Source organism: Hibiscus syriacus, unplaced genomic scaffold (assembly GCF_006381635.1).
Source record: "Hibiscus syriacus cultivar Baekdansim isolate YM2019G1 unplaced genomic scaffold, ASM638163v2 tig00116997_pilon, whole genome shotgun sequence".
Classification (NCBI taxonomy): domain Eukaryota; kingdom Viridiplantae; phylum Streptophyta; class Magnoliopsida; order Malvales; family Malvaceae; genus Hibiscus; species Hibiscus syriacus.
Genome location: NW_024063513.1, coordinates 5,838,372 through 5,854,315, shown reverse-complemented (window position 1 = coordinate 5,854,315; position 15,944 = coordinate 5,838,372). Strand labels below are relative to the sequence as shown.

Here is a 15,944-nt window from a genome sequence, read left to right as displayed (position 1 = left end):
CTGGTGCTTTTATTATATTCAAGGGAAAGGTAGTCTACTTAGGCGTGGTTCATTCTATTCCTAAGCCTCTCCGCTCAATCTAACCTGCATAAGTAATCACATTTAGTCATCTTTTAATCACTGTTATTAGACCACTAAGTCAATTTAACTACAAATTTAATTGTCAGGTCTAAGGAATGTGCCCTTGGAATTAATTTAATGGATGAATGCATGAACTTAGACATCCTGTGAGTTGTACTTTGCCTGGTTTAGGCCCCACAGTGGACTCCTGGTTCAATAACAGAATAATAATTTTGGAATTAAGAAATCAATAAACTAATGTAAGTCAATACATGCCAACATTCTCCTTATGATTTGGTGGTATAAATGTGTCTCTAGTTTTTTGCTCATCTCGACCATCACACAAACAAAAACCTCTTTGTTTTCCACCACAGGCTTCGATGGAATCGGTAGCGGTTTTTCATGATGAAGACTGGGACTCATTTAACAGAATGTTCTCCAATGAAGATCAGCTTGATTTCATGCAGCAAATTCTTCATCAGTTTTCTTTTCCTCCGAAGCATGACGAGCGGTTGAACTTCATAAATCCGTCGACCTTTTGTCCTAATCCTGAAGCCAATATGAGCATTGGTGGTGTCACTGAGAGTTTGTTCTTCTCTTCCAATGCTCTTGATTCTAATTTTCACTACAAATCTCAGGAAAGTAGTCAGAGTAGCAATTCAAGCAGTAGTTTTTTTGTACCCCAGCCAAATCATGAAACCTGTTTCCTTGGTGGTTCTAATCATATTGTTTTAACAAATGATATCTCTCTGTCCTTGGATGTTTCAATGGACATTGACGGGGTGTATGACAAAATTACCGACTCATTTACCCCGGCATTCCCGAACATTGCTATGGAAGACACTGTTAATGTCATTAAAGACTTGAGCGCCGACTGCTTTCCAGAGTTAGATGGTAGGCATCCTTCTGACAATGTTAACGAGTTGGTGCTCAAGAGGAAGCTTGATGTGCTGGAACTGCATGATGATGGGGATAAAATCATTACCAATTCATCTCATACCAGAAAGAAAAGAACTCGGGTTCCAAAAGATGTAAGAGGAAAAATGAATTTTAAGCTAGTACATACGTACACATGTATAATCCTCATTATGGAGGTTATATTTCAGGGTTTTGAAATGCAGGCAGCAAAAGTTTGGAAGAATCTGCAGTCGAATAAGAACCGGAAGAACAATTTAAACGGCAATGAAGAGAGCAACATCGGCTCGGACGGACAGAGTTCTAGCACCTTTACTTCAGATGATGACAATGTTTCTCAGGATAATACTAATGGGGGCGTATTGGCAACCTCATATTCCAAAGCAGCTCAGGCCCTTAACTTGAATGGAAAGAAAAGAGCCAGCAGAGGGTCTGCAACTGATCCCCAAAGCCTCTATGCAAGGGTAAGAAATTTCCTAGCTCTATCATGGTTCGATTGGCATTAGGCCAAATATCTAAATCTTTTTTGCTTGATTATTGCAGAAAAGAAGAGAGAAGATTAATGAGAGATTGAGAATTTTACAGAACCTTGTCCCAAACGGCACAAAGGTAATTAACCAACATTATAGTTTCTTATATATTTTATAAATGAGATCTACTTAGCTACTTCATAATGAAGATCCACAAAACTCATGATCATTGATGATGATAATACAGGTTGATATCAGCACTATGCTTGAAGAAGCTGTTCATTATGTGAAGTTCATGCAGCTACAAATCAAGGTAATTTGGTAAAATAGACAATGGTTAGATGAAATAAAACCTATAAAACAAACTATGAAGAGGTTTGCTTTAATCTAGGCACAGAAACGAGTTGAAGTAAAATTAATATAATATTGTAGTAATTTTTTTTTTACCATGGTTGCAGCTTTTAAGCTCTGATGAACTGTGGATGTATGCTCCCATTGCTTTCAATGGCGTCGATATCAGTCTCAACAAGAAAATCTGCACTCTTTTATGATCCTCGAAGAAGCCATCCTACAGAGTTGTTCTAAGTTAATATTTGACAACAAATTTTTATATTTCTTGATGCGATTCTTATCGGTTGTACGGTTCAATGCTCGTAGCTGCTCTTCCCAACAATATCATCAACAAATATAAATTTAAGACTATCTTTGGGAGTGTAACGAGTCTTGTCATTACATTAAACACTTATTATATATTTTTTCTAACTTGTATTATTGTGAAATCTGTAAGAAATTAATTAATTACATTATTGGAAATTATCTCCCTTAGTTTGATTAAAAATTTACTGAATCCATGTAGCTTGGATCTCTATTTTCCTATAATTAACAAAGAGGAATGTCCTTGTTTTCGAAATCTAAATAAAAAGTGCTACTATTATTGCAGAGTTGTTAGACCCACAAGTATTTTTCGTCTCATAACTTCACTAATCTATTTCAAACAATCACTGAAAAACTTAGAAAATTTGGTAGAGTTTCCTTATAATTTCTATAAACCACATGAGTTGATTACCTGATAGTTACTGAACTTTAGTACTATAGTCTTTATTTTGATCACTGAAAAAAGTTTTAACATAATTAAAACTCGGGTTGATTAAATAGTATTTTTTGTACAGGAAAATAACAATCCACCAGAAAATTAAATACAAGTAATTTGCATCAACAAGTGTCTACTCCCTTGAAAGAACACCAACCTGCATCATGTATTTAGTGAAACCTCCAGCAAGGAAGCGCCTCAAAAAAATTGCGTAATGTTATGAAAATATGCAAGTAACAATGAAGCAGTAGAAGTGAACGAGAAACCTGTATCAACTGAGACCATGATGATGTGTGCAGTGAATCCCCACCAATCTTCATTGATGTCTGGGGACGATAACTATCCTAACAACATTAAGATAAATACCAGTTAGCTTTAAAAAAAAGACAATAATTGGTTAGCTGAGATACATAAGTTATGAGAAGGAAAAAAAAGAGGAGAATAAGGTATGATCTTAGCTCAATCAGGTTCACTCACTCTTGCCAAAGTTTGGCCTTCATCTTGATAGGCTTTGTTCTTGGCCTTCATCTTGGTTTATCTTACTAGGACCCTCGACTTTTGATTTGGGAGGCTTGGGTTTCTTAACACCAAGTTCGATGATGGATTCGGCGGTTGTCAAAGCTTTAGACAATTCTTTGACACCCATTCTTTCCAACTCGTTTTTGGCCCATGGCTTTAATCCGTCCATGAAGGTGAAGAACCCGTCCTCTTCGGTTAGGCTCGGGACTTGTAGGCTTAACTCGACAATCGTGCCTCGTTCTCAGCATGATAAGGGTAAAATTGTTATTTGAACTCAGCTTGGAATTCCGCCCAGGTTCCAATGGTGGTGCCATCTCGTTTCATCTCGGAGCATTTACGTCGCCATCATAAGAGTGTTAAATCAATTAAGTAAACAGAAGCAATGTTTACTTTCTCAGTATCATTATCGATACTCATGGCTCGAAAGTATTGATCCATGTTCCACATAAAATTTTCAACGTCTTTGGCCGACCTAGTCCCTTTAATCTTTTCTGGTTTAGGGACCTTGACCCGACTTTTAAGGGCGCTGGTTAACATGCCACCAGCCACGACAACCTTGCACAAGGCCACCTCGGTCTTGAGTTGCTCGATCTCCTTCTTTAGGTTTTCAACCTCGGTTTCGGAACCCTGGTTTTTAAGTTCTTCGACCTCTTGTGTTAAGGCTAGGATTTGGGCTTCCAACGCATCATCTTGTTGGGAACTCTTTGCATCTAATCTGTTGAGTGCAGTGTGCACATCCTCATGGATATTCTCCAAGGCTTCAAGCTTCTCGAGATCCAGTGACCCTAGATTTTCTAGGTCAATGGATTCCAATCGATCCAACACATCCCTAGCTTCCCTCGCGGAGTCTTTGAGTTTGGTGATCTTACCTTGGAGTGATGTGAGCATGTCCTTCAACGTTCCTCGCTTCTTCTCCGCGTTGCGAGTCTCGACGCCCTCGAATGTTGTTGCCTCTCCACGTTGTGAAGTCATCTCGTCTAATCACGAACCTAGCTCTGATACCACTTATCACGGGGCTAGACTGTCGGTTAGCTGGTCCGTGCGACCCTTAGATGTCTCGCTCGGTTGCTCGACGTCTAAGTCAACCTAAACTCCTCGATTATTGTTGCTATAACAATGGAAAAGCATTGAAAAATGTAAGTAAGCGTGTGTAAGAAAATTTTTAGCCTGAATGCTTAAGTTTATTCACATCAAATTCTCTATATCCAATGGAGGTGGGGAGACCTCCTTTTATAATTAAGTCCCCTTACACCTCATTACTACTTCCTAGTCTAATTACAAGTAAAACTCCTTTAGTTGAAACTCTAATACTTGAGTCATATTCAAACAAGGACTATGCTACTTGGCTTTATTTTCCTAGTAATGGTCGGCCTTGCTAGGTGAATAGGCCCTAAGTCGGTGCTGGCCTCGGCCCTCGGTGCACCCTCGGTGTGCACAGGCCTTGGCCCTGTGTGCCTCTGATGTGTAATGCCCTCGTCCCCAAGCGACCCCCTTTGTGCGTTCATCTTGGTTTAGGCGCACACCCGATGTGCATTGGCCCCGACCCCGAGTGCGTCCCGTTGCTTGCTGGTTAGAGCCCTTGGCTGACCTTGTCGTGTGTTGGCCTCGGTTCTAGGTACACCTTGGTGTGCGGTGATCACGACCCTAGGCGACTCTTGTTGTTTGATGGTCGTGCTTGTGGGTAGTTTTGGACGGGCATGTCTTGACCCTATTCGGCTCTGTATGCTCCTTGGTCTCGGTGTGGCCCTTGTGGGCTGTCTGGGCTGCGTCTGTCGCACCCTGGTGGGTGTTGGTCTCAGCACCACAGCGGGAACGACCTGCCTTGTGCTGGTTGCAGCCCCATGGGTAGTATGTTGTGGACCGACCTCGCCCACAAGTTCGCTGGTAGTCCGTGACATTATGCTTGAACAAGATCAATGCGATTTTCCATAATATTCATTCTAAAAACTATTATATGAAAATTTGCCAAGTAGACATTTTTCCTTTTTACTTTTCTAAGCATGGATCAATAGCAATCATTGCTTTTGCTTGTGAGCCATCGAATTAAGTTCTTTTTTTTCGTTACATTCAAAGTAAGCTCTTTAACTGATTGTATTCAAATCACGAATGCAAAATTTTAGGTTAGTGGTGTTCAACTTATAAAATTATAGGGTAAATTACATGTTTAGTATTTAAACTATCAATTTTGGTCCATTTTAGTAGTTAAACATTTTATTTTTCTCAAAATCATACCTAACATTTAGTTTTTGTTTCATTTTAGTACCGGCCGTTGAAAACTTAACAAAATTGTTACAACTTGACACTTTTTTATGGATAAATTACATCATTCACCATTCAACTATCTTCTCAATCCTATTTCGATCATTGAAGTTTATTTTTTTTTAAATTTAATTACTTAACTTTTGCATTACTCCTAAGTCCTAATTTAATCACTCTTGCTTTCAATTTTTTATTTTAATTATATATTAATAAAATAATAAAAATATCATGTCACAAAATATTATTAATAAAATAAATCAGAGTGATTAAAACATGAGCAATTTGAGAGTTGAGTACTTAAATTAAAAAATTTTAAACTTTAATGATCAAAATAGGAGTTGAATACCCATAAAAATGTCACGTGAAAAAGTTCAGTTAAATTTTTAAAGGGTACTAAAATAAAACAAAAATTAAACATTAGATATGATTTTAAAAAAATTGAAAGTTTAGAAACTAAATGCATAGTTTACCCAAAATTTTAATGGGAAATAAGTTTATAAAATTTTGGAGGAGACCGAAAATAAATTTTTAATAAAGATATATAAAAATTTAAAACCCCTCCTAAATCCATGCTAAATTGTTCATCCCTCAACACACGTAAAGATTCGAATAGCAGAAATTACTTGCAGTATGAGTGTGATAATAATTTACTTTTACATACAAAAATTTCACTCTAATATTTTTAAAAGAAAAAGAAAAGGAATGTTGTAATATGTTCCATTCAACTTTGCCTTTAAAAAATGTACCAATTTTTTTAAAGGGAAGGTCCATTTGTCCACCTTTCCATCTTTTGACTCGATTTTGTTCCTCCTCTTCCTAAAAGTTGATTTGGGCTTCATTGTCTGTCTGTTGTGTGTGTGAGCATTGAATCTGGAGAACTTTATTGTTTGGGGGCTTCAACTGATAATTTTTGGAATTCTTTCCTTCACAAATTTTAAAGGGGGAAATTACGGTTAAGCCTCCGATTGATGAGCTGGATAAAAGAGTTAGAGATCGGCAATACTCTTTGGTTTCTTCATTTAAGAAAGCGGTTGAGCTCTTGAGAGAAAAGCATAGGGATCTTGCGGTAAACAATCACGATAGTTCGAACTTAAATCTACAGTGAACAATCACGATAAAGATGAGTTTATAGAAAGAAAGAACAGAACAGAACAGAACAGAATGATAAGATAAAAAAGAAAGATTTACTCAAGATTAGTAACAACTAACATAAGATGCCACCCTGGACGATACATACATCCGTCACTTGGAGGTTCAGCATTTTCGTGAAGTGAAGAAATCCCCAGCTGTTGATTTTTCAGCATTGCTTTTGGATCTTCTGGTGAATTGTACAATGCTGGAGTGAACATGACAAAGTCAGACTCCCCATGTTTGACTTATTGATAACAACAAACAACGTAGCCGATTAGATTGCCAAATCTTATCGTTTTCTTTCTTGTCACTTTCGCATTGGCATCTAGTGATTGAAAATGGAAATCACTTGCGGTGTTTACGTCTTGAATTGTTAAATAATCTCTGATATTTACTCGTTATAATAAATTATTGGTTTGGAACCTAGTTTTGGGGTTTAATCTAATACCATCTTGCTTTAAATTTGGAGGTGAGGGTCCGATCTACTAATATAAATATACATAAGCTAGTTTTGGATGCATGAATTAGATGATCAGATATTTTCTGCTACTTCTTTTCCTGGTGTTTGTGTCGTTATGGTTTCAGGTTCAGCATGTTATCCTTAAATTTGATTTTTTGTTTTGTTTTGTTTCTTTTCTCTTGACAATAACTGTTTCTCTGTTTGGTACGCTAATCACCATCTCCTCCTTGTTTCTATTGGCCTCTGTTTGACAACGTAATATTTCTGCTCTTACACTTTATGAATTTGTCTCAAATCGTCTGATTGCTACTTGAGTTTCAGGTTGAGTGTTGCTGCTCTTATAAATGTTAATTTACATTGTTAGACTAAATGCTCAAAGTTCGAAATTGAATCACCTTACAAGTAGCAAAATAAATTATTTGAGATTTTCAAATCTTATATCTCATTTTGGCTTTTTTAGATAAATTTTATATATTTTCATGGAGTAAATACTTTTATCCTAATTTAGTTAATATATTTATAATATTTAAATATATAACTTTAACTTATATTATATTTAAATTGTTCATTCATCATTTGTCCTTTTTTAAAAAACATAATTTGACATAAATATTAATACTTTTGATCTTAATTAATTTTTTAATTTTTTTTCATACCACATTTATTATATTTGTCTGGGAATGAACGAGTCTTTCTAATTTTTCAGATAAAAAAATCCTAACCAAATAGTCTCCCTCGTTCAAAGTATCTATTTACCTTTGAATCGGCTTTACCCGAGTCCTAATTTTTTCCCTACTTGTATAAATCCAGAATTTTTTTATAGCTAAAACGACAAATATATATTTGTTATATGGGAAAATAAACTGAAAAAGGACAATGCTAATGAAACCAATAACGTTGACAATGAGAAACTATTGCTTTTATCGATTATTTTTTTAAAAAGGAGAGGAAAGCTCAACGACCGTCAAACCTCAAACCGTGGTTCTAAAACCTCGTGCTATTTTCCTTGGTTTACCAGAAAGGCAAATAAAAGGGTTTGGAGTTGAACAGATACATTACATCCAAATAATTTATTTTAAACAACATAGGTTTGGCCGAATGCATCAGTACCGGTCATCACTCCGAAAACACAATCCAACTGCTCAAAACAAAGGTCTCTTGGTAAATATTAGCTGCTCGCATCACACTAATCTGGGATTTGACAAACACAAGCAGGGCAACAACATCAACTTACACAAATATTAGATGGATGAAAACACAAAACTGAGACCAGAAGAAGAAAAAAACAACTTCCAAGTGGGAAGGCAGGTTGGTGATTTGAGTACATCCCACCCACTTTCACCGGAAATTGTACAGAGAAGACCGAGTAATTCAAGATAAGTCAAGCCGAAGCGTAGAAGTCAGGTAGAAAGGAGAACCACCTGAAACCACAGCTCCACTTGTCCGGGAGTGAAGGGCACTTGGGTATCCAATGCCAACTTCTCCTTGAAACCTTGCAGTACAAAATCTCTGGCCATGTGTGGCAGCACACACAGATCATACCCCGATGCCAAAAGCAATAGACATGCTCCTAGTTGTGGTAACAAACAGACATAAACTTCCTGCACATCAGTTCTGGCAACCTTTCCACTTCCACCCACCTCCCTCCACTACCCAATTCCCACAACCTCAAACTCTTCGAGATTCCATTCCTTCCCATTCCCCCAACCAAATACAGTTTCCCTCCGTCGGTGTCACTCACCAGCCTCACAAATGTAAGCTCCCCCGGCATTTCAGTGTTGAGGGTCTCCCATTTCCCATTGTCCAAGTCAAAGGACACTACAGAATACGGTTCAGGGGTAGCGAAACACAAAGATCCATTCATGGACGCGCCTTCCTGATGGAAATTTTCGACCAGCAGCGGCTGCAAACCATCGTACTGTGTCCATGAATGATCCTTGGAGTCGTACACAAAAGCATAATTGGAAGAGGATTTTAGGCAAAGCATGAAGAGCTTATATCCATCCGCTGTGGAAACCAGGGTAAGCATCTCAAAGGAAAAGGGGAAGAAAGGGAATTGAATAATCCTGGAGGATTTGGCCAAGAGATTGCAAACTAGGAAAGAAGACGAATTTAGGAGAGAGAAGCAGACAAGTCCGTTACATGATGAAAGGAGATCGAAGTTAGCAGCGGAAGGCGGCAGGAAAGAGGAGGGGAGTGCTAAATTGCGCCAAGCCCCACGGATTGTGTCATAGAGCGGGAAATGGCCATAGCACTGGGGATGGGAAAGCAACAAAAACGAAGACAACTGAGAAGCAGAGGAGTGTTTGGAAATGAAACAAGGGGAGAACACAAGAGACTTGAAACGCTTACAAGTTGACCTCAAACTCAAGAACGTTTTAAGAGGCAAAAACCAAAGTATGTGCTCTAGAAGTTCCGGTGGTAGCTTGCTCCAAATCCCAGGATCCATCTCTGCTGATCTGCCTGTCCTACGTTTCAAGCTTTTTGCAACAATGGGCTTTCCTGATTCCATCTTCGGATGAGACGCCACTCAATGCCGTGCTGAATATGGGGTTACTTCAACTAAAAAGGGCGAAAAAACAAAGACTAAGAAGTTGGGTAAAAAAGTCTTCTTTTGCTGCGTTAAGTTATTCGCATTTCAAACCTATCTTAGATATAAAGAAGATTGACTGGAATATATATATAAAGCGGCAATAGCGTTAACGGTTGAGCGTCTGTTGAACAAGCGGATTCCCAAATTCACACGCAGCAAATTTGACTGACGAGCGGTAAGGCAGGCCGGGTTTATTATATTTATGCAAGTAGTTAGGAAATTAGTGACATATTACTACTAGCCTTCTTAGTTTTAGGACAATAAATGATCCCTCCATTAAACGCTAATCATATGTATATATTATATCCTTTAAAGAACAACCGACGGTCAAACGAAGAGAAAAAGAAATACAAATGATTGACAAGAAGCAAACAACTGTGCATATACACATACATATAATATATAAAAGTGGAAGAAAGAAGCTAAAGATGGTACGTGATATAGAACAACTCGATGTAGCAGTAGATTCTAATCACTCCAATTATCTTGATCTTTAGTATGCCCTGCATCCTGCGTTTTTAAATTTGCTTAGTTAGAACAATCTTGTAAGACAGCCAAATGAGAATGCAGTCAAATGAAACAACAAGAAATGAAAAAGAAATCTTTGACTTGGAAGAAGTACCGTGTCATCTGTAATCGGTTTGCATGGAGACCACACAAGAATTTGTCGATCGTTGCCGCCTGTGTATAGTTCCTGAACAAAGTGAACAATCAGTCACAGTCAAAAGGTGGCGGAAGGTTGAAGATGTTCAGCAAAGCAGTCTTCAATAAAAAAGATCCGACTAGATTTCATGCTATGAAAACATATATTATCGGCATGGAGCATTTGCTTTATTTTTGGCAAGCAATTTATTAAAAGTTAGATTCGAGTGGATTGGTTCTATAATGATTAGATAAAACTATTCCAACTCTTGTGCTTTAACAGTACAATCATTGTTTGCAAGATAGATATGGGTAAAAAATGTATATCCCAAATAGCATTTTAGCTTACGAGTCATTACATATATTTATAAACCTACAGACAGCTGATCAATAAGTGATGTCATGTCTCACAAATGTCTTATCAATAATATATAACTGGGTATATACACCTTTAGGTACCTGAACTTGGCTTTAATGTCCAATTTGGTGCCCAAGCTTTTCTTGGATCAGTTAGCTACCTGTACTCGTCTTTTAAGGTTCAATTTGGGACCTTAAGTTTCCTACCTGAACTTATTCTTTAAGGTTCAATTTGGTACCTGTACTTCATTTCTTGGTTCAAATTGGTATTGAACTTGGTATTTTTGTCCCAATTGGTACTTACACTAAATGACTTATTTGAACCATGAAACAAAATTCAAGTACCAATATGAATAAAAAAAAGGCAAGTTATGTACCTTATTGGACCAAAAAACGGCCCGAGTACAAAATTGAATGGAACGTTGGAGCCAAGTTCAGGTACCAAAATGTATATTTAACCTTGGGAAAGTTTTAGAGAAACTACGTCATACCTGATCCTGTGAACTGAACCAACAACAGTTTACAGATTCATAGTGACCACGAAATGCAAGGGACATTTTACCCGACCAGATATCAAATGCCTACAAAAATTCAATGGACGTTTAAGGTGTAAATCTTGGAAGAATATTATGATTATAAAATATGAACAATATGACAAAGAAAAAATATTTTACTTTCACAACTGTCATGCATGGGACAAAGACTTGAGCTGTTTCCTGAGATATGGCTAACTGAACCGCCTTGCTCGTTTGGAGGTGCACCATTTCAAAGTTTACAAGTGTATTGTAGCCAGATTCAAGATCCCACACCTTTATTCTTGAATCAGAGCCTGAATTCAAAAGAAAAAACATGAGACGAAAAGAAGTAACATTATCATGTAATTTGAAGAGATTATTGCCTAATTTTGTTTTATGTTTTCACAAAAAATATTAAAATATCAGCCAAGGACACAAAAAAAGAAGGTTAAACAATTTCACAGATAGTTTCCTATATGATCAGAGTGGACTCCATATAAAACCCACAAAGCAGTCAAATGGATCTAAGCTTAGAATCAATTAATATTGCAGCATCATTTACAGATTATATCTAACTCAATTTTCTGCTTTTGCATACCTATAGGCTATAGTCACCTAAACAACAACAGTAACCATTTTTTAAGGCTACCTGATAGACTACAGAAGATTCCCCAATAACACATTTAACGCCCCTCAACTAATATGAATCAGCTTTAGCTAGAAATAATTAATAAGGAAACAATCAAAACTCAACCTGCACTTACAAGGTACATGCCATCATCAGTTACTTTTAAACCAGTTACGGCACCATAATGAGCAGTGGCACGATCTTGAATGGAAAGCATCCCCGGATGTAATCTTTGTCTTGCAGAACTCTCAGCTGGCATTTATCCGATTGTTGACTGTTTCATTCCATGCCCATTGGCATATTTCTTTTGTGGAGCTCGTGGTTTTCCCAATGAGTTTTGGCCTGCTGACAGTGACTTTGAGACTGAGACCTGCAAAAGGTACAACAGAAACAAATTCACGATGAAAAAGATCTTTACACTCATTATCCAAACCAAAGTAAGAGCTTTGCACTCCTGGCCAGAAGATAAATAAATAAAGGAAGAGTTTTACACTATATAATAAAAAATTATCAAGATAAAATATCTAATTTGCCACGATGAGCTATTTAAGAAAAAGTGCAAGTGGAGCAAATGCGGCTAGGACAAAAAACCGTAAGACTATATATAGCATTTGTCCTACTGAATGGGGGAGGGAGGGAGGGTCGAATTGTGCCTGATACTCTGATACCAGGACAACAGTTATAAGACAATGTCAATTTTCTTAAACTCATACACCCTGCAAATCCGCAATTATCCCTTCATGCATGAATCTGGATGGCCTTACAGCATAATAATCCACTTCAGGAAAAGTTAACTAGAATTGCCATCATTTGTATCATCGTACATAAATAGAAAAAAATCAATTCTCCTTGATTTGGACAAACAGAAGATTACATCCATGACTATTTGCAACAAATTCAAAATATTAACTGCAAATGTAAGTTATGATCTTGTAACTAGTTTGGAATAGGACCAATAAAGATGCAGAAAGTGGATGTGATGCAACAAACCCAAGCTTACAACAAGCATACCTTATTTGCAGCAGAACGAGCCAAGACAGGTGGTCGCCGTCCGAGTTGAGACTGCGACTGATCCAGAACAAGAAAACATCCAGTATGTCGAATGCACCAAAATCGAATCGCACCATCACACCCACCAGTTATCAAGACCCACTCATTTGAAGTAGACCATTCCACAGTCATTACTCCATCAGCCACCACGTAATCACATAGTACTTATCATTTCATGTTAACAATTTCCCGTACCCTAGAATTTATTTACCAAGTGTGAAAAGTGAGAATTGGGATTGTAGCACTGCTAGCTTTATGAGTTCATCATTTGATGACGGAATGGTCAAACTCTTTCCACCAGTTAAAGGGAAGATGTATTTTGTACCATAAAGAAAATATCCAAAAATGGTCTATTTTAAATATTAGCATGCCTCCCTCCTCTCAAGATGAAGAAGAAGAAGTAGCAAACACAGTAAATCTATTCTCATGCAGCCAATTGCAATTAAAAAGAAGAGTTCATGCTTTAGGCCGCAAGACCAAAATAAAATTGAGAGTAAAAGATAGTTCTCTGGTTGCAGGGCTGGTCCAAAATCAGATAGGCTGATACATGTACACAACAACATAGTCCTGCAGCCAAAGAACCTATACGTTAGACAACTTCTTGTCTAACTTCAGCTAAGACAAAAATATATTGATTGCAGTGGACCTGAAAAGAAGGGTCAGATTGGAGAAGTTTTTCTATTATAATTTATATCAACAATTCAGCATACTTACTGGTGCATATAAACCACATAAGCTGGATGTCAAATGCAGCATTCAGGCAAACAATAAAAAATGTGCATTCTTAATTATATAAAACTTAGCACAAAATGTTAAGTGTTAACTATAAGTACAAATTCTACATAAAAGCTATTGAAGATCAATGGCAGCCAACCAATAAGAGAAGGAAATGGAAATGGACTAATTCCATCAAACTTTCAGCATACCACGGTGGCCAGACAAAGTGTGAGCAAATGCCCCCGAAGCAATATCACAAAGTCAGCAATCAACATATGAGATGTTGCCAGTGGAGACATAGCAGTCCTATAAACCTTTCCAGGCATTTTAAAATTCATCACCACCTATAATAACAAACAAATCAGTTTAAAGAAAACCCAGAATCGGTATTCACAATACAAACATTATAAAGCAAATAAAATACCTGGGTGGTATTCGTATCCCAAACTTTGATATAATGGTCATAAGAACCAGTAACGAATAGTCCGGTGTCAACAGGATACCAAATGGCCGATGAAATGGCATATTTATGACCCTTTCCGCGTTGCTTATCGACTGAAAACAAACATTTGCGTTTGGAAATCAGACCATTTCCTTCATAGCAAGTTGGCCTTTGAACATCATAAACAGCAGCCGATGCATCGGATGCACCCGATAACAAATATCTTCCCTCAGTCAAATCCACCTATTTTGCACGATAACCCAAAAAAATGCCATAAATTTCTATACATTTAAAGAAAGAAAAGTAGAATTTAATTATAATCATAAGAAAGCAGGTAACTGAAAGAGCTGTGGATTAAAAAAGAGAACACCTGAAAGGAATTGATGGAGCCTCTGTGAGGAGAAACGATGTCTTTATTATTGGAGAGTTGGAGATTCGAAATCCGATTGGATTTGATCCGACTGGAAAAGGAATTCGGACGGATTTTACACATTTCTCTGTCTCCGATATCCTTCCACATTTTCCTAGCATCTCTTCAGCCTCAACTTTTATTATAAAAAAAATCTACCTGTTTCTTCTTCTTCTTTCTTTTTTTCCTCTTTCCCTTTATCAAAGCCTTTATCGGCTTCAAATTTTAAGCATCATAAACAGGCACAATTCCCCTGTTTAGCAGTTGCCTTCCCTCCCTCGAGTTTCCGAGTTTTTGTCCGAATCAGTCCCCTTCCCCTCCCTTTTCACAGAGCTGCTGCTTCTACAACTACAAAAGGATATTGGGAGAGGGTGGGCTGCCCGTAGTATTCTTTTGATGGGTATTGTTTGGGCCCTTTGGACTTTTGGGTCATTTACAACATCGACCTGGAATTGATAACCAGTGAAAATGACTACCAACTATGGCATTGGTGTCAACGTGACTACTGTTTTTAAAATTTAGTCAATGACCATCATTTTTTAAATTAAGTTAATATGATCATTTAACTATTTATTTAGTTTTAATATAGTTAACATTTAACGAAGAGGTGCTTATGTGTCGATTAATAATATTGATATTATTATATAGAGAAAATCGCCTCAGTGACCAAAAAAAAGTTATAATATACGATTTTAACCAACTTTTTTTAGTTTTGCCAAAATGACCAACAAAATCGCAACGCGAAATAAAAATCGCAACGCGATCCCCAGAATCGCAAATCAGTTTCCAGAATCGCAAATCAGTTTCCAAAATCGCAACGCGATTCTTGAAAATCGCGATGCGATAGTACAAATTCGCATTGCGATTTTCCAAAATCGCAACGCGAATATGAAAATCGCAACGCGAACACATAAATCGCAACGCGTATCCGTAAATCGCAACGTGTATCCGTAAATCGCAACGCGTATGGGTAAATCGCAATGCGTATCCGTATATCGCAACGCGTATCCGTAAATCGCAACGATAATACATAAAATCGCAACGCGTATCCGTAAATCGCAACGCGATATTTAAAGCGCCATTATAATCGCTACGCGTATTTTATTTTCAAATTACAAAAAGAATATTAAGACAAAATCCCGTAATCGCAACTCATAACCTAAAACCTAAAATCACAACTCAGTCCCATCTCCATCTCTCACTCTCTACGGCGAAGAAATCCGTCCCCATCTCCGAAGATTTCCGTCCCCATCTCCGCGAAATCCCTCACAACCATTCACGGTCAGAATCCCTCACAATATTCAGAAATGGAAAATCAACCTCCGAGGGTTAGTTTTTTTAATTATTTTATTTTGAAATGTTTGCATTATTGTAGGTTTTTCATATTGAAACTGATGATAAGTTTACTGGTCATTTCAATAATAGATTAACCATTTCACTTAGATTTCATTTCGCGTTACGATTCTGTCGTTGCGATTTTCATTTCGCGTTGCTATTCTCTCGTTGCGATTTTCAAGTTAGTATTTGTCTTTGTCTTTGTTCTGTCTTTTGGTTGAAGTAATGCAATCCATTCAAGTTTCAATTTGCAGAAGAGTCGCAACGAGATAAATGAAAATCGCAACGAGGGAATGACTGTCGCAACGAGAGAATCGCAACGCGAAATGGAAATCGCAACGAGAGAATCGCA

At 37.4% G+C, this 15,944-nt stretch overlaps 1 protein-coding gene and 2 pseudogenes across 1 annotated transcript; 1 reads left to right on the top strand and 2 right to left on the bottom strand.

The window, feature by feature from the left end:
• Positions 1-440: 440 nt before the first annotated feature.
• LOC120194508 (transcription factor RSL2-like) lies at positions 441-1,671 on the top strand. The gene is made up of 4 exons (XM_039196793.1): positions 441-1,091; positions 1,182-1,439; positions 1,519-1,584; positions 1,639-1,671. The coding sequence occupies exons 1-4, from the start codon at positions 441-443 to the stop codon at positions 1,669-1,671; spliced, it is 1,008 nt and encodes a 335-aa protein (XP_039052724.1).
• Positions 1,672-8,026: 6,355 nt separating this feature from the next.
• Positions 8,027-9,451, bottom strand: LOC120194192 (annotated as a pseudogene).
• A 436-nt stretch (positions 9,452-9,887) lies between these two features.
• Positions 9,888-14,583, bottom strand: LOC120194193 (annotated as a pseudogene).
• Positions 14,584-15,944: the final 1,361 nt, after the last annotated feature.

Coding starts and splice junctions, on each gene's coding strand:
- LOC120194508 (XM_039196793.1), top strand. CDS start 441: ATGGAATCGGTAGCGGTTTTTCATGATGAAGACTGGGACTCATTTAAC. Junction 1,092..1,181: donor GAACTCGGGTTCCAAAAGAT/GTAAGAGGAAAA, acceptor TTTGAAATGCAG/GCAGCAAAAGTTTGGAAGAA. Junction 1,585..1,638: donor TTGTCCCAAACGGCACAAAG/GTAATTAACCAA, acceptor AGATCTACTTAG/CTACTTCATAATGAAGATCC.